General features: G+C 32.4%; 1 protein-coding gene across 21 annotated transcripts in view; it reads right to left on the bottom strand.

Moving 5' to 3' along the window:
* Nucleotides 1–19,875, bottom strand: part of ADGRL3 (adhesion G protein-coupled receptor L3) — a 766,591-nt gene that overhangs the window by 66,507 nt on the left and 680,209 nt on the right. For all 21 annotated transcript variants that reach the window (XM_054688025.1, XM_054688026.1, XM_054688014.1 and 18 more), the window contains one exon: nt 2,425–2,593. In XM_054688025.1, the coding sequence (XP_054544000.1) occupies nt 2,425–2,593 (169 nt within the window). The remainder of the gene's footprint in view (nt 1–2,424; nt 2,594–19,875) is intronic.

The raw sequence follows: 19,875 nt of genomic DNA, 5'->3' as shown, positions 1-19,875 counted from the left end.
GAAAAGGGAATTCTTGGAAAGTAAAATGGTTCAGTCATGGAATATAGTGTGGCAGTTCCTCACAACATTAAAAATAGAATTACCCTATCATCCTGCATTCAGAATTCTGGTAATAAAATCAAGCATGACTTAGCAACATTTACATCAATAAGGGACCACATATATGACAGTTGTCATAGATATGGCAGTGTATATTAAGATATACCACCTAAGTTTGTGTAATTATATTCTATGACATTTACACAAGGCTGAAATCACCTAAAGACTCATTTATCAAAATATGTCTCCATCATTAAGTGATGCATGACTCTGTATCAAAGGAAATGAAATCAGAATCTGGAAGAGATATCAGCACTCCCATGTTCATTACAGCATCATTTACAATATCAAAGATATGGGAAACTATGTGTCCATCAATGGATGAATTAGTTATATATATTATATTTATATTATATATATTGTTTATTATTTATATTAAATTCCATATATGTGAATATGAATATTCTTTATCCTTTAGAAGGAAGGAAATGCTGCTATTGTGACAACATGGATGGACCTTAATGACACTATGCTAAGTGAAGTCAGTCAAATAGAGAAAGACAATATTGCATGATAGAAGTTATATGTGGAATCCAAAAAGGTGGAACTCACAGAAAGAGAAAATAAATAGTTTTTGCCAGAGGATGGGAGTAGGGGAAATAGGAAGACATTGGTTAGGGCATATGAACTTTTAGTTATAAGATGAATACATTTGGGACATCTAATTTATAATCACAGCATGGTTTTTATAGTTAACAATGTTATATTATTTACTTGAAAGTTGCTAAGAGAGAAAATCTTAAATGTTCTTACCATATGAAAAAAGAAATGGTAATTATCTGAGGTAAAGCAGAATATAGCTAACACTAAGGTAGTAATCAGTTCACATTATATAAGTGTATCAAGTGAACATATTGTACACCAGAAACTTACACAATTATATGTCAATTTTTAAAAAGAAAGAGAAAATTTTCTTAATATTATTTCTGCAATTTCAAAAACAAGTACCTATTATTTTAGGAAAAAATAAATTCCATGTTCTCTATATTCTTTGATGGTGTGCCATGTTCTTGACACCAAATAAAATGCCACCAAAATTGAAAGAATAAAAACACAGAAGTGGATGAAAGAACAGTATGCATGTTACTTGTTTTTATAAACCATAAAGGCAACCTTCTAAATCAGGGTTTGATAATTTTTTCATGAAGAGCCAGAGAGACAAAACTGTATGCTCTGTGAGCCAAGAGGCAAAACCAAGTATGCTATATACTTATTTTTAATTTTAAATTAACCATTTGAAAATGTAAAAAACATTTTTGGCTGACTGGCCATAAAAATTAATATGACCATGTTTGCCAAACTGCATTTGATGATACATGAAAATATCACTTATATATGTTAAACACACTAAAATCTCTAGACAAGTGCTTGGATCTTAAGGTTCAAAATTTCTACCAGAATATCAAAAACAATTTTTAGTTATTCAATGTATATTGGTAAGACAATAAAAATAAAAGTTGAGAAAACTCTGATGCTGACTAATAAAAATCACAATCAAAATAATGCATAAAGTATAAAAAATATTTCCACTCTAGAAAATTTCTATGTAAGTCTCATTAAAGATAATTAAAGATTACAGATAATGTACGAAAGGTTAGAATAAATCTGACCTACTATACTTGAAGGTGTTATAACTGATGGCCTAATATTCCCTAATTATTGATACATAGACAAATTTTGTCTTTTCTCTTAATCTCCTGATTTTACTCCTGTCTCTGTGTGTGTATCCCCTGCCTCCATAAATCTTAGAAAAGTTGCTTCCTGGGGTGGGGGCGGGAGGGGAAGGATTGGGGTCAGAATGGGGCGTTTGCAATTGTATAGGGGAATATAAAAATAAAATTTAATATAAAAAATAAATAAATAAATAAATAAATAAATTACCTATGAACTGTATGTTGAACTAAGCTAAATTACAAAGCTTCCAAAAACAACAACAAAAAAAAAAAAATAAAGGGAAACACGGCAAAATTTTAGTATTATATAATGGAAAGTACATGGCTTAAAAAAAAAAAAAAGAAAAGTTGCTTCCTAATACACAAATTCCATGTGTCTTCCAATAAAAATATAAGGTCAAGTCTACAAGATAATAATTTTTATGCATTATCTAAATCAGAATACTGTGATTCTGCCTTTTGCTGTTAAACACACCCACCAACTACCTTGCCTGTAATTTGTACCAGTTTTGTCCATTCTAAAAAAAAATCAGTGATGCAATATATTTCTTAGAGGTGATCATGTCAAGAATGAGTTATTACAATATGCTGTAATTGCTGTGTCATCACACAATGTATGCCATTTGTTTCTGAATCCAGAATCCTAGCTTACCTTTTTTTGTAGGACACAATGGAAAATGAATATAAACATTCCCTGTAGAGAATTGAAAATGGTGAAGAGATACGCCATGATGACTGTGCTTTCATTAATATACATGAGTCCAAAGGCCCAGGTCAATCCTAATAGGCAGAGAAGAGCTATTGCACCTATAACCCATGACCTATAGAGAGAGAAAAAAAATAAGGGTTCTCAATAATTGGTCTTTAATTAGCACAATATCATTAATCAATAATATCAACACTGGAAAAAATCTTACAGTAAGTTTTCTTGATAGAAAATGTAAGACAGGTGGAATAATATTGTAAGATATGAATGGGGACTAAAATTTCAAACTTGAGGAAATATACATGAATGAAAATGTTATATACACAGAAATTGATTTAAACAAAAGCAGATCTGTACTATTAAATTATTCATGTATTTGTAGCACATATGCAAATGATATGGAGATGTGATCATGGTAAATGACAAGAGGGAAAAGCCTAGACAGCTATGTTAGTCTCCATTGGTCTCATTGGTATGATAATATTTATTTTGATTGCATTCTCCATTATAGCTTCATCTGGTACATTTTTTACCCCATTTTTCCAAATTTCCACTTTTTCCATAAAAATTTTAGTGTTTGCTGACAACAGAACTAATATTAGAAGGAACCAGGATTTGGAGTAGGTATGTGACTTTTTAAATTTTTTTTTTTCTGATTCTATAGTTATATAGAACAAATGTGATGTAGAATGGATGGGAAAAATAATGCTACTCTAGGTCACAATTTGCTTTCTTCAGCCTTTTGATTGCTTTCTTATAGGTCATGGTGGACTAGACTGGAAATTAGGTGACTGGCAGCTTTGCTGAAAAGGAGCTTAAAGGACCAGGGCACTTCCATCTCTTTGAAGTATCTGTAAACTCAAGGGATATAATGAAGCTGACAATGAGATGGAGTGGTATGAACAAAATAGTCCAGAATGGAAGACAAATTCTCACTCTCATTCCATTTCCTTGGTTTCTTCCAAGCTGCCGTTCATAAGAGTTATAAACAGGTAACAAAATTACATGTATTTATACTTGTGTTGTATATATAGAATGAATCCTTCCACTAGACAGGAATCTAATAACTGAAAATGGAATTGTTCTCAACTCCTCTCTAAGTATATGGGAGAACAGGACCAATTCAGCCTAGATCTTGATACATTCATGAAGCCACCCTTTCTTTTCCCCCAACACCTTCCATGAACAGGGTACACAAATCTTTTTTTCCAGAGGACTATCATCTTCCACTTACATTGTCTAATGAAGAAATACTTATGAGAATTGAAACATTGCAAAATGAAGCGGGGAGAATCACATATGTTTACCATAATCTGAAGCTGGGTTTAATTAGCTTTCAAGGAAATCTACCTGTTAAGAAAGATATGGTCCCAAAGTTGTTAACTTTCTTTAAAGTCTTAAAAATGTTTACTAAAGTCTCAAATGTTTACTATTTTTTTCCTACAACAATCAGCCACTATATTTTAAATTTAAATGTCCACTAAATTTAACATGTTTATTTAGAATATTATCATTCTTGAATAAAGAATCCCTAAAGGAAGATTGCCACTGCATATTGTATATGTACTTATATGAGTTAAAAAACACCTTGGATTTATATGTTATTCTACAATTAGATTCAGAATATTGGAACTTTCAAAACAGTTATCAGCATCTTAAAGGGATCGGAAAAAGGGAAAATGGGAAGAATTGCATATAATTTAGGCAAAATTTCTACTTAGATTTAGAAGCAAAGTGACAGGGTAAAATACTAAAGTCTATTATTCATTAGTGAACACATGGTAGGCCCACAAGGGAATGATATAAAATTGGAGTGGGCCCAATTTCTTAAAAAATAAAGAAAAGCAAGAGTATGAAGAAATAAATGAAATGGCATTGGAAAAAATGAAAACAAAGGACTCTTCACCAGAAGAACAAACTGAAAGTCTATAGCAAGGTCACCCAGAGGTTGCCAATCTTAAGTTTATTGTTGCAGGACATGTAATTTTAAAACATACAAAGGAAAAAGCCCATATGTGAAACATTCATATTTATTCTTACTGATTAGTACAGACTTGTAGCTTGTTTTAGATACTTAAAAGATGTATTCATAACAACTGGATCATTAATCAAAGTGATAGGTGTCAAATTTGAAAGAGAATTCTGCATATGTAAAATTAAATTTTTGAAGGAGGGATTTTTTTCTCCTTTTAGATATTTGATATAGAAATTCATTAGTATCAGTTGAATTGGGTAGTTTCATACCCACATGATCATTTTAAAGATATGCCTCTAAATCACAAAATAATTTTGGATGTATGATGCCCAAACAACAAAATAGGGACATATGCAGCACAGCGGAACACTTATCACAATGAAAAGAGAAGGCTATTAAAAGCAGAACAAGTCTGTACCACATGAAATTGCTATTACTGGGGCACTCAATTCAGGTGATATCCAATTAAAAGAGATAACACAGAACTTTTTTGGCACTACACCTGCAGCATATTTATTCTGCATGTAAGTTGTATGCCTGATTATTTTCCTGCACAGTTTGCTCTTCTGCCTCAATGTGAATGACAGAAGCTCTAGTGATTTTTTTCAGTACTGATCTGACAGCTGGTTCATGGGACCACACTGATAAATGGAATTTATCAGCCATTCAGGTCATTCTTACTTGATGAAGGGTCTGTTATCCTCATAGCTAAAGAATGCATAGACATAAAGACAAGAACACCAACATTAGCATTTTATGACAAAGAATTTCATATGAAAAATATTCTCCTGATCCCCAAAGGCCTCTTTCCCCCACCTCCCTAAAAGTATCATAACTTTCCCTTTATTCTAGAAGGCACATTCTAAAATGACCAAGAGCACTTAAATAACAAGGAATAAAATCAATTTTACAATACTGCAATATTCCTTATGAGACTCAAAAATTCCATTTTTTCATCAGGTGCTCATATTACTTTTGACTTGACAGAGACATTTATTTCTTAGAGATCACATTTCTCTAGAGAATGAGAAATCTTATGAGCTATCTGGAAAAGGCTTGGGGGCATACTTAAAATGACAGATTTCATGTCACCTAAAGGTATTCTTACTCTGTTATATTAGTCGGTAAGATTACTTAATTATGGACGCTGTGCTTCTAAGTAACTTTAACTTGCACATGATTGACCTGAGTTAAATCTGAAAATATATTCCTCTGAAAATAATCAAACCTGACTAAGATTCTGAGGGGGGGAAAAATTAAGAATCTTTCGTAGTAATAGGAATAAACATATCACTTGTGTTTACTAATTTAAGTAGTATACTGATAAAATAGAATCCCAGTGCCAAATAAGCAAAGATAACCTAGAGAACATTTTGGATCATCTTTTTGCAAATATTTGCTGCTCAGTGAATTATATCACATAAAAGGAAGAGAAACTGTCTATTCTTTTCTACTACCTCTTGCTAAAGGCAATAGTTTCTGATATTATACGTACACAAAGTTCGTAGAAACTGTGATGCATTTTGAATAAGGAGAATTACTGATGAAAAATCTCACCCTCCATAATGAAGAAAGAATAAATAATGGAGTGAGAACCTGGGGTTAGAAGTCATTTTCCTGTAGTTTACATCATAGTGTAGTTATTTATTAGCTATTCAATCTTAGGCAAAACATTAATTAACCTATGGATATACTCACACATCTATAAAATGATGATAATCATAATGTAAGTTTACTATGTTACAATGTATTTTTTGATAATTAAATGATATCTTATGTACAAAATGCTCAAAACAATGCCTTGCACATACTAAGTTCTGTAAATATTAAGGTGTTATTTTAGATATTTATCTTTAGTGTAAGTCACAGTGAAAATTCAAAATTTCTCACCCCCCAAAAAATTAAACACCAAATGCATTAATATTGAGTAGTTAAATTCATTTGAGGATATTTCAGGAGTAATATTATGTAGTAAAATAGATATGGAGAAAAATATTTGCAGATGGAATATGAAGTGACTAAATGTTTTGTCTAATATGGTGACTACTGGCCACATGGGTTTACTGAAATTTAAATTCATCAAAAATGAAATAAAGTTTAAAATTCTGTTCTTTGGTCATGCAATTTATATTCTAAAATCTCAAAAGTTTCAGTGGCTTCCATATTAGAATAGTAGCAGAAAATTTCTGTCTTCACAGAAATTCTATTAGACCGTGTTAGATTAAGACATTCAAAGCGAGTTTTCAGCCAAGAAATGAAATTCCAAGAGGTATTGAAATAATGCCATGGAAATGTGAAAGACACACAGAGGAGAATAAATAAGAACTGATCATATTTCATCGTTGTTAACTGCATCTTAAAAGGGAAAACTACTTATATTAACATTAAAAAGTTATGGAACATTGTAACATTTGTTCCATTATATGCATTCCCATTCCATCAGTATATTATATCTGTAATGTCAAGTCCATAATTGAAAAAGTTCTTTCTACCATAATGTATATAGTATGGTATCAAAGAAAGTTGCAGTGGTCAATATAGAGATATACATACAAAAATATTCTATAAACTGTAGTAAGCTATAAGTTTTTTTTCAAAAAAAAATATCCAAAGCTTGCATTACAACTGCAGAAGCAATATATTTTACTTTTAACAAATATGAAAAAGAGAGATCAAGGTGCAATTCAACGGGTTTTGTTGGCGACTGTGTAGATCAGCCAGTTTCTCTACTCAGTAATAAAATTTACAATTGCAGCTGCAGTTACATTTAGTTATAGCCATGAGTTTAAGTAGTACCACTGGGATGTGAACACAATGAATTATGAAATTTATTTGTCTTGTCAATTAAGGGGTTGAATCTGATACCCTTTGACTATTTTTGCCTCTATTGTATGGGCGGAGGAGGGGAAGAGTTGAGGGGTAGGAAAAAGCCACTTTAGCGCCCCAGACCCAGAAATACAAGTTTCTTATTGAAATGGAAGATGCCATATTTAACTTAGACCACCTAATTTTAAGACTTTTATAAATAAAATTTAAGCCTTTGTATTTTAGATTTTCTACAGTTTATTAATATATATAATTAATGAAGCATTTAATTCATAATTTTTTTTTTATTTTTTAGGAAAAGACTTTCTAGTCATTCAACATAAAAACACATGCTAAGTGATAAAAAAAACCTATTAATTTTAATTCAAGAAAGACCTAAATAATATACAATAATTTGAAAAATAAAACTCACTAAAGATCCCTTTTATGTCAGTGCTTTCCATCATTTTTGTCAGATATTTACTGACTTAGAGGTTTAGTTTCATAACATCTCTCCACCAAATCCAAATTATATTGATGGTAGTAATATTGCAACTAGTTATGGTAGCAAAGCTGTATGTCATTGATTCATTTTTCTATGTTAAAAAACATAAGTGTAGAACTAGTTTCTCAGGAGGAATAATTTTTACCCTGATTTACCAATAAAAGTCCATTTTAAAAACCACATTCAGGGTTGTATGACTAAAACAATTTCACCACATTTATCTTAACATTTTATAAAAATATGGATGTAAAGGCCTTGCATGCTCTTGGAAGATGTTAATAGGAACTCACAGGTGATCTTATAATTTATAAGTGATAACTTACTGGAAATAATAATGTCTTGCACATGTAATTTTCAAAACAAAAAAGAAACAGAGCCTGCTTTAAAAAAATACATTTCTCTTTTGTCAAACACCCATTTGATTATTTTGGTTTTATTAACATCTAAACCTGAACTTTATTTAAATAACAATGTCATAATATTATTCTTAAAAGTGGTCATTATAATCAAGATCAAAGTTTTTAGGAGTCTCTGCATAGGTTGATAACAATCATGCATATGCTTAAGTATTCTATAACAAATACAAAGCACAAACAATGGACCATTAAAATCTAGCTTCATGGAAGTTTAACTCAAAATACATTTTCTTTTTTTTAATTTTATTTTTATATTCCCTATACAATTGCAACCCCCTTATTTTGACCCCAATCCCTCCTTTCCCCGCCCCCCACCCCCTATAGAAAAAAAAATCAAAATCAACAAACAACTATGAACCAGAGACAAAATACATTTTCAAGAGGAGATATTTCTTAACCAAAATAGTAACGTGCAAATAAATTTTATGACATAAAGATTCATAATATAGATATAAGCATAGACAGATCATGAATAATAGATAAAAAACAATGTGAATAAATTAAATTGGCTATAGGATAGTCTTTCTATGACTTTAAAGTTACTGAACTAAACAAAACATTGTTTTTGACATGATTTTTGAAGAAATATTATTGAAATTCAATATATAAAAGAGATAAATTATTTAAATTGTTTAAAGTATTCCCTTCTATTACATTTAGGTAGAACAGAGGATTTTTTTATATAGTAGAAAAGGTAAGATTTAGCATGAAGGAAGATAGGTTGATAGCAGCTCTATTTGAGAATCTCCAAGATAAAAGATCTGATTTTTTTATGTCACAAAAGATAAAGGAAAATGAATGGCCTAGACAGAAATATTGGTACAACTTAAAGATTAATGCATTCTGGGATCTTCTGGAATTGTTGCAAAATTAGCTAATTGATGGGTGAATAGTATGCTTAATTGTAGAAGGAGAGATCTCATGATATATATATAGTCTGGTTAGTATTGTATATTTCCAGGTTCAGTATGCAGTTGAATTTGCTTTCCATAGTATAAAATTAATAACAATCAAAGGATTGAAGAATCTGTCCCCTTGAACTAGTTTGAGTTATTGTAGGAAGAAGAAAGGTAATGTTTGTACATTTCTCAAGATAAAACTTAAGTCCTCTTAGAAGGAAAAAAGACTAAGGTATGTTGGTGCTAAGTAGGCTTTCTCTATTGCCCCTTACCAGCACTGAGACTCCCAACAGAAGGACTAAGAATCAGTTATTCATATGCTAAGAGGAGCCAGCTGCAAAAAAAGCCAACAGTCTTACTGAAAATGCACTTAGAAGTCATCTCTGGGACGCTGCTCTACCATACTTCCAACCAAGGAGTCCTCAGTCTTAAAAACTGAATCAGTAAAGACAAGGCCTTTTTAGGGTTGCAAAGGAAAAGGGTCCCCTTCATTATATCAATCTCCTACTCCAAACCTTAGCAGACAGTGGAAGAAAGGTGATTTAAATGGGATGATATTCAGGTTTTAAATTGATCTGATATTTAACAACTAGATCTGTTGCTATAGGCAAAATAAAAACATCTGTCTAATATAGCATTAAAATATCTACTACCCATCATTAAGGGATGTTTAAGATAGCATAGCTAGAAGAGTAGTGATCAGAGGAATATCAAATCATTTCATGTTTACCCCACAGCAAACATTTCATGTTTACCCCATCAATCAGTAACATTTATGGTAAAAATCCTGACTGTTTTATATATATTTCAAACATATTTTATAAAATAGGACTATAACATTCTAGAATTATGTTATTATATTCAATTCTTTCCTTTTCTCTCTACATACTTTTACCACTATAGGAAGATGAAAGGGAAAAATAATTTAGAATATAATTCAAAATTTCTGGGTAAAACATGGATACTTTTTCATCATGGTCATATTTTTAAGCTATTACATATTAAATATTTTTAAAAGTCTTGAAAAAATATGAAATTCCATTACAAAAATATAAATCTATAAACAAAAGATGATCATACTTCAGCTATGGATTTTATTGCTATTAAAAATTACTAACAAAAGCTACATTGCTATATTTTCTTCATATGAAATTTACTAAGAGAATAAAGTAAACAAAATAAATAAATGGTTTGAATATGTCATAAAAATTTTCACTCCCACACCTCAATGACCCTGTAACAATATTGCATATTTGAGACCATAATACCCATATTAAATTTTTAATCACAGATTTCACACTGCTGATGAGTTAGGGAAATCTGACATTAGAAATAATTGAGTATCAAGATCAATACATATTAAATCAATGAGATAAAACTTTAATTACATTATCATCACAAATCAATGTTATGTAAATTTTTACAACTCAATATAATTTGGTTAAAGAACAAATTTATATAGGAAATAAATTCAGGGTATCAATTATTAAAGTGAATAATGAATTCTTACACATAGCTATATTTATTATAATTGTGTATCTCTATAAGATGTAATAGAATTACTTGTTTTTTATGAAAATAAGATGAAATGTTAAATCTTTTGTTGGAGTAAATAATAGCATTATATAATTATATATTAATATAGTGTATGAATGGCAGTATATCATAGCAACTGAAAGCATGGATTTGTTGATCGGATGTCTGAATTTGAATGCCAGATGAGCATTTTACTAACTTTGCAAACTTGAATTATTTAATCACACTTACTATCTTTAGTAAGTACAGACATGTACTTACACCTTTATTATCTTTAGTAAGTACAGACGTGTACTTACACCTTTATTATCTGTGAAATGGAGAAAATACAGAATTACTTCAAAGTGTATTAAGTGGGGAAAATTTAATACACTTTCTGCATGTGTATATTAAATAAATGGAATTGGCAAATACACAAAATTTCACTATAAATATATAAATATTTGTTCTTGAAATTATTATTGTATATTGCCCTTCTAACTTCAAAAACAGGTGTGTAGAGAAAAATGCAGAAAGTGATACATTAGGTTTCAAGTGTCTTTGAAATTCATAAATTAAGTCAAAATCCAAAGAGGAGGGAAACAGCCCATTTCTGAAATGAGTTTTAATAATTACATTAAAAAGTCTCAGTGTATACCAAGCTTCATTTTAAGATTACTTTAGGCTTAGTAAATACTATGAACTTTCATATTATTAACTGAAATGGGGGCATACCCAGGTTTTAAATTAACATTATAAAAACCCAAAGGCTTCTGGATTACATTAGAAATCTATATTTAACTCACAAATATATTGTGTCTTCAATGTCAAAAAGTCTACTAAATAACTATAATTTTTCAGTAAGTATAATTATTTGACTATAAAAAAAGAAAAGACATATAATACTATGTGAAAAGTTCATGAAATTCATTGAGATATCTGTTCTGACACTCACTGGATTTCGTTAATATTTTACTGACATTTTAAACAATTTTAAAACTTGAATAGGAAAAATGAAATGACAACTATATAAAAAGAAAGCTTTATTTCTTTTCTACGGTGTTTTATTATTGAAACTGTGGTTTTAGTAATATCGAAAGAGCCATAAATTATTAGCAATATTGATACTTACAATTAGAATCACAATGTTACCTGGCTCAAAAATTTGCAGGTGAATGTTTTTAGAATTAGACTGTCTTAGAATTCAATGAATCCTTAGAACATGCAACAACAGCGTTTATTAAAATTTGTTCATTGAAATTCCAGCAGATGAATTACTTCAAGGAATATATTACATACTTTTGGGATTTCTTTTTCAACTTAGTAGATGCACAAACTTTTAAGTTAAGTAAAATAAGTCAGGAAATTAATAACTTTGGTATTCTTGCGAAATGTGTTTTGACAGGTTGAATTGCTGTTATACTCTTTTTCATACCATATGGTATCATCACCTCCTGTTTCATCAACTTGCAACAGAAACATTCATCATATCACTTTGTGAATAAACACCTTATTATAAACTGCTTGTATGAATAACTAAAACATAAAAAAGCACAACTGAGTATTTAAAACATGTCTGTACTTACTAAAGATTCCACTAAATAGAACCAAGGGATTTACTGAAACACAATAGAAGCAGACAAAAGTTTTGTTTAATTTTGGACAAGTAGCTTACACTTCATAAACTTTAATTTACTCACTTCTACAATAAATAATCTCACTGGATCTCACTAGATCATTTTAGAGATGAATGTAACCAAGGAAATAAGTCTGTAGCCTTTAGAAGGCTCTTACTAAGAGTCATTGAAATGTACTATTAAGGACCTCCCGGGTGGCGCAGCGGTTGAGCGCTGGGTTGCGAAGCTGCCTGCAGACACTGCAGCGCCAGTTCGATCCCTGGCTGCTCCCCGGCCACCGGAAGAGGGTCCCACATGGCGTGCAGACCTCTCCTGCCGCCCGCTGCTCCCCTCAGCAGTGTACCTTAGTTCTTCTGCCTGCTCTGCTCCCTGCTCTGGCTCTGGTGAATTCGCTCACCCTCCCACGCTTCTGACTGTACCCAGGGCTTGTATAAATAAATAAATCTTTAAAAAAAAAAAGAAATGCACTATTAATTTCGAATTTGTAATTCATTTATGTGGGTCTGGTAGACTTAACCAGCCTACTACTGCTGCCATCTTGGTTACATGCAGTTGTGCATTCCAGTACAAGGTCAGAACAGCCAGTCAATTAGATATCTGACCTCAATGAAGGTAGTATACCAGACCCTACAAGGCTCCTTTCAAATTAAACAAGAGCAAATGCTTGATCACCCTGGGAAAATGGGTATATATCATGAGGTATGACCAGGAAAGCCCAGGGGCGTTGACTGATTTATGACCTGACACCCCAAGACTGATCAGTGGAATGCCTTATTGATAAGACTGCAGCCATGGGTGGGGATCTGAGTATGGTTTCCATTACAACACAAGATCATCAAGAAGATAAAAAATACCTGGGGATCAGACTCACCACCCTTGAAGCTCTGGATGACATAAGCATATTTTCACTTTCACCCACCCTTTTTTCTCTTTGTTCTCCTACCCCATATAATTGATATTATATGTTTTTCTATCAATGAAAAGACCAGGGTCTTGCTCTTTCAGCAACATCCTCCATAATACAGCCTGTTCCACAACTCCTCCCATTTCTTTGACAGTATGGTGTTGTTGACACAATAACATGGAATAGAGAATATCTAATACAATGGTGGATATTTTTGGTGGAGAATTTGAAATCACCCTCCACAGTTTGTGTATAAGACTTAGGTATTAAAGTGAATGACCCGAGATCTCTGCCTTTATTCCACTTTTAACAGAGAAGCCCGGTGAGATTCTAAATAAACTATCAAATAGCAATATTCAATGGTATATAAATATCACAACCAGTTAAGTTATTCCAGACTGGTGAAGAATACATTAGGAGAACTTTAACAGATTCTGAAATTTAAAAGTCCATGAGGACCTATGGGAATTTTGAAATAGATGATCAAAATGGAATGATTTATTTTGTTAGATATTAAATAAATTCTGTTAAGAATGAGGTAATGATAGCTAAAAAAAGTATATGTCCATGGGGCAAAAGAGAGTGTGCAGAAACATAGATGTAATATAGTGTGAAAGCACAAATCTGGACGAAAAGGACAGAATATTTAACAAATTAGAAATCTCATTAGTAAAGAGCATAAAATATCCTCCAAAGAGATTACATATGAATTGCCAAACTAACACATACAAAGAAAAATATAGGAAATGAATGGGAAGAAAATTTCCACACCAATTTTAAAAAAGCTCTGTTCCTTAAATTACAACAAAAGAGCCAGGACTATACAATGGAGAAAGGAAAATCTCTCCAGCAAATGGACTTGGGAAAACTGGATAGCCAAATGCAAAAGAATGAAACGCTAGCACTATCTTACACAATACATAAAAATTAACACAAAGTGGATCAAAAACTCAGATGTGAATCCTTTTTTTTTAAAAAAGAAATATTTTATTTATCTATGCATAACTATGCATACCTATGCATACCTGGGGTCTTAGCTAGAAGTGCAAGGGTGAGAGGATTCACCAGAGACAAAGTGGAGAGCCGAACAGGTAGACCAACTGAAATACACTGCTGAGGGAAGCACCCAGGGGTGAGACAGGAGAGGTCTGCTGCCCATGTGGGTTAGCACCCTGGCTGGAGATCAAACTCATGCTGTGTGGTTGCAGATGGCTTCATAGTGCTGAGACTTAACCCCTTGTGCCACCGGGAAGGCCCTCAGGTGTGAATTCTTAAACCATAAAATACATAGAAGAAAACATAGGCAAATGACTCTATAGCACTGACTTCAGGATGTCTCTGGGGACTTTACTGCAAAGGCAAGGGAAATGAAAATGGGACTATATAAAATGGGACTATATAAAACTAAAACATTTCTACAGAGAAAACAACAATCAAAAAAAAAAAAACTGCCATCAAAACAAAAGGACACTGTATTGAATAGGAGGAAATATTTGCATATTATACATCTGACAAGGGGCTAAAATCCATGATCTAGAAACAATTCATACAGCTCAACTACAAGACAAATAACACAATCAAAAATGGGCAGAAGAGCTAAGCAGACACTTCTCTAAAGAAGACATACAAATGGTCAACATACACATAAAAAAATTGTTCATCATCATTTATCATTAGGATATGCAAATCAAAGCCACAATTCAATACCATCGCATACCTTTGAAAAAATCCCATGTTAAAAACACCAGAAACAACAAGAATATGGAGGAAAAAAGAACCTTAATATGCTGTTGGTGAAAATGTAGTCAGCTCTAGACTCTGTGGAAAACACTATGGAGATTTCTGAAACCATAAAAACAGATCTCACATATGATACAGTATTTCATTTCTAGGTATCTACCCAAGAATACAAAGCAATAATTTGATGGAATATATGCACTCCTATGTTCATTGTAGAAATATTTACAACAATCTAGTTCTAAAACAGCTTAAGTTCCCAATGTCAGATGAGTGGATAAAGAAGATATGGTATATATACACAATGGAATACCACTCAGCTATAAAAAAAAAAAATACAAAATCTTTTGATTTGAGACAACTTGGATTGAACTGAAGGGGATATGCTAAGTGAAATAAGTCAGAAGGAGAATGACAAATACAGGATGATTTTAATCATATGTGTAATACAAAGAAACAAATCAAGGAATTAAAAAAAAATCAGAATAAAATAAACTTTTGAAATCTAACTGCAGAACTGAGGGTACAAGAAGGGAAAGTGGGCAGATGGGAGGAAAAGTGGGAAGGAGCTCAATGAACTACACTGGGTGTAAGGGTGTATTGGTGGTGGACATGATATGGCAATATACATCTGAAGAGGTGTTCCCCTATATCCTTAAATCAAATGCAGTGTTATAAACCAATGCCATCTCAGTGAAAAAAAATACAATGGAAAAATAAAAGAATTTGTTAAAATAACTCCAAAAAATACATTATAAAAGAAAAGTTGATGGTTTAAATTTATATACTTCTCAGTAACAAAGGTAAAACTAATGAAGATATAAGTTGGGAGAAAGGTAAATGCAATGACCAAAGCATTAAAAATTGTCTATCAGCAAGTAAGAGAGAAAAACAACAGAAAAGCTAAGAGGAAAAATGGGAATAACAATTAAAATTTTAAAAGAATAGAAAATCTAGTAGAAACAAATGTGCAGAATAATTTCACGAATAGGGTATATATGAATAACTGACATGAAGCATTATTTGTTCTTTCGTTATACTGGCTTAATGAAAGTTACTGAATGGGAGATGTGACAATTTTAGAAACTTTTCTACAGCAATTGAGCAAGATGTGGTGAATTCAAATAAGGCAGAAAAATTAGAGAACTAAAATGACAATGACAATCACAAAGAAAAGCCATTTTTAGTTACATCTTGGTATATATTAATATCCAATAATGTCAATACCTTTGTTGATAAATTACTACTTTTTAAACTCATGACTTATTTTCAATATTCTCATAATTAAAGGGTTTTAAATTATAGCCTTACACTATCAATCTCAACTCTGGTACTAAGAAAATTTTCATGAAGCATATTGAAATGTCTGATTTGAAATATCAACTTCTGTAGATAACATTAGAGAGAATTCTAGAATGCAAACTCAAATAGCACATTTATAAAAATGCCAGCAAATATGACAACAGAACATTTAAAAATACATAATTATGTGTAGTTGAAAAATCTAAAAACAATTGGGACTCAGCCAAGAGAAAATTAGATTAGGAAATTTTCAAGTGTGGATTGAGCAGCTCAAGACACTTAACAATACACTATACTGTCTACACATTTTAATCACAAATCCAATGGTTTAATACAGTGTTGTATTTAAAGTAACTATGATTTAAATGCTTTCATCACTTTTGATATGAGATGAAGAAAAAAATTCCTTTTAAATCAAAGTAACACTACTGGAAAATAAAATGAGGAAAACTGAAGTTTTACCTTACTGTTGGTTTTGTTTAACTGAGTATTATTCACTTGGACTTGGGGGAAAATTGCATGTACCAAGAGTATAATGATTTTTTCAGTTCATTTGCATACTCCAGAGTTTTTGTTACTACTGACTTTACAAACATGGATTGTCAACTATTAACTTAAATTAGAGCATTTTATGAACTGGTATACAGGTAAATACTTTGAGCTGTGATTTTTAAAATGTATATATATATATATTTATTTATATATTTTTATACATATATTAAATAAGATTTGTCTCCTAGTATTTTCTGGAATTTGGTGTGAACATGTATATATCTAAGGCAAAGTGTTAGTTGTACCCTCACCCATCTAGGGGATTTTCCATCATTACTGGGTTGGACTCTACTACCCAAGATGGTAATAGATTGCAATTAGATAATAAGTAATGAAACTGGGATCTGCTCCAACTTAGGAGTTAGTATCAGAGTTAAGTTGCATGACAGGATACTTTGTTGGTGTTGGGGTATACAGGAAAATGCCAACTAACTGGTGTAAGATAAAACCATACAGGTGCACATAAAAGAAAGCGTTAAATTTTCCATAATTTTGTGACCAAAATGATCATTATAAAGGTTTTAACATTCTATTTAGTCTTATTTTTTTTTCTCTGCATATATAACCAGTTATTTCTGAGATATAAGAAAGTACTATTTATTTTCTGAGGTGACACTGGTTATCATCACTATATGTGATTCATTGTGTACCACTGTAGCCCTCTTCACTTATCCCTAGTTTCTACCCACACCCTCCAGTAGTCTCAATTCTGCAGTCACTTCTAGACTTTGTTCTGGTTTGATTTTTGTAAGTTCCTTCCTTTTGTTTCTCCATATCCACATATGAGTGAAATCATCTCTTATTCGTTTTTCTCCGTCTGGCTTAATTCACATAGCATAATCTTCTTCAATTCTGTCCATGTTATAATCCCATCAATCCTTGTCTTGTGGTATATAAATATCACATGATTTCCCTCTCTCTTTCCAGCATCAACTAAGTATACATTTTTACCAGAGTAAAAGGAAGAAGCTATAGTCTCACATGCCTAAAAGATAACCACAAAGCAAAACAAATAAATGAAATAACTCACTTGATCCATTACTTCCCTTCAGTTAATAAATTTTCCACTCTTATTTATAGATAAAGATCTGGAAAAAAGTTGTTTTTCCATGTGTTGTTTAACTCATCTCTTTTTATTCTCCTTACAGCCCTTTCTAGTAAGTTTTCAACCATTGTGACAAACATTTTTTGTCAAATTCCTACGGAACTCCATGTTCCTAAGTGCAATAGTCATCTGAATTGAAATACCTGATCTCTGCATCTTCTAAGAGCTCTCGTTTTCTTCCTTTCTGAGGGGATGTTATTTCTAAATCCACTTTACTGATTTTACATTTGCAACATCTCCAAAGGATAGAATGACCAGGGTTTTAGTCCCTTTTTTTTCTTTTTCTTTAATTTTAAGTCTCTACATTAAATCCATTTATTTTGCCCGATCTCATGTTTAAAATAAAAGTCTGCCCTGATCCATTCTCCCATGATCATAGCTAGTGTACACACTCCTACATTCCAGCAGTGGTGAGGGTTCAGTTGTTTGTGAGAGGGACAGACAAAACCTGGCTGTGTGGGATGTAATGTTTGCATGCTTGTGTTTGAGGTCTCACATGGTATAGGATGGAACTGTGAGTAGGAAGACAAGGAAAACTGGTAGTGAGCTGGTGAGACAGCCTTGGTACAAGAAATTGTGAGCTAGTAAGATAAGAGTTGCGCTCTGTCATGTTTGAACAGGTGGACTAGAATCATGGACTGGAGGGCTTTGTCCCAACATTCTGTCCAAACAATTTCATCTACCACAATGATCTTGAGACAGTATGCTATAAAAAAGGCAGTAGATGCTGACTAATGATTATCTAACAATTTCCTGGAGAGAAAAGACCTAGCTCCCACATTTTCAGCTGGAATGTAACCCATCAATCCAGGCATAGCCCAACTCAAAATAAGCGATCACACTGCCCTCTTCCACCCCACTACCTGTACTTACCTTTTAAGTATTTCCTACTAACTCCCTCCACAGAGCCAGGATAAATTCTCCTTTCTAGCATGGGTTCCCTTGTGCCTAATAAAGTTATTGCCTGGTTCAATTATACATAGTTTTCTTGGATGAACTTTGTTTAGAGGGCAAAGAGGCACTCTCAGACCTCCCCTGGTGGCGCAGTGGTTGAGCGCTGGGCTGCGAAGCTGCCTGCAGCCTCTGCAGTGCTGGTTCAATCCCCGGCCACTGGCAAGGGTGCCACATGACACGACAGACCTCTCCCGTCTCGCCCGCTGCTCCCCTCAGCAGTGTATTTCATCAGTCTGCCTGCTCTGTTCCCCTCTCTGTCTCTGGTGAAGCCTCTCACCCTCCCACATATCTGGCCTGTACCCTGGTTCTTGTATAAAATAAAAATAAATAATAAATCTTTAAAAAAAAAAAAGAGGTACTCTCTTGGGTTAGGGCTGGTAATATTAGGTGTCACAAGATATTGAAGGATTCTAAATTCAATCCTGATCTTTCAGGTGTTTTTGAAGGTGTGTCTATTATAATAGGAAGTTAGAATATGTTCTGTTTATCAATTTTTCTCTTGCCCTGAGCTTTGCATATGATAAGATTGGTCTGTTCCCACCCACAGAGGTCTGAGTCAGTATTCTTTGCCAGTCCCACACTTAATCAGAGTCTCTTGCAACCAGAGGTGGTCATATGCCACAGACATGTGATGATAGCTTCTAAGAAATACCTTCTACTCTAACTACAGGGCTGAAGCCCATGAGGAAAGGTTCAAGAAGAGAATCCTCTTTTTTTCTCCTTTCCTATTTTTGAAACAAAACTGCTAAAGGAAATAATACTGAATAAAGAAAAACATCAAGATCATTTGCCATTTTAGAAAGAAATAGATATGAAAATGAAATCAGTACCAAAGATAAATAAAATGTAAATGCTTATGCAAAATTAAAATATTCCATATGGTAATGACTTCAAATTTAAAGTCTCTAGCTTTTACTACTCTGACTGCCTACTCAACACATACAAGATATCTAGTAAATATTTCAAAGTAATCATGTTCTTCCCCCAAAATCTCCTAATCTACTCCCAAATGTTTTTCTTCTTCAATTTTCCACATTTCAATAACAACAAGTCACTTTCAATACCTCAAGCCAAAAATATTGGATTCATAA

The sequence above is a fragment of the Talpa occidentalis genome, unplaced genomic scaffold (assembly GCF_014898055.3).
Source record: "Talpa occidentalis isolate TD23 unplaced genomic scaffold, MPIMG_talOcc4v2.1 talOcc4.6, whole genome shotgun sequence".
Classification (NCBI taxonomy): Eukaryota; Metazoa; Chordata; class Mammalia; order Eulipotyphla; family Talpidae; genus Talpa; species Talpa occidentalis.
This window is presented reverse-complemented; position numbering and strand designations above follow the sequence as displayed.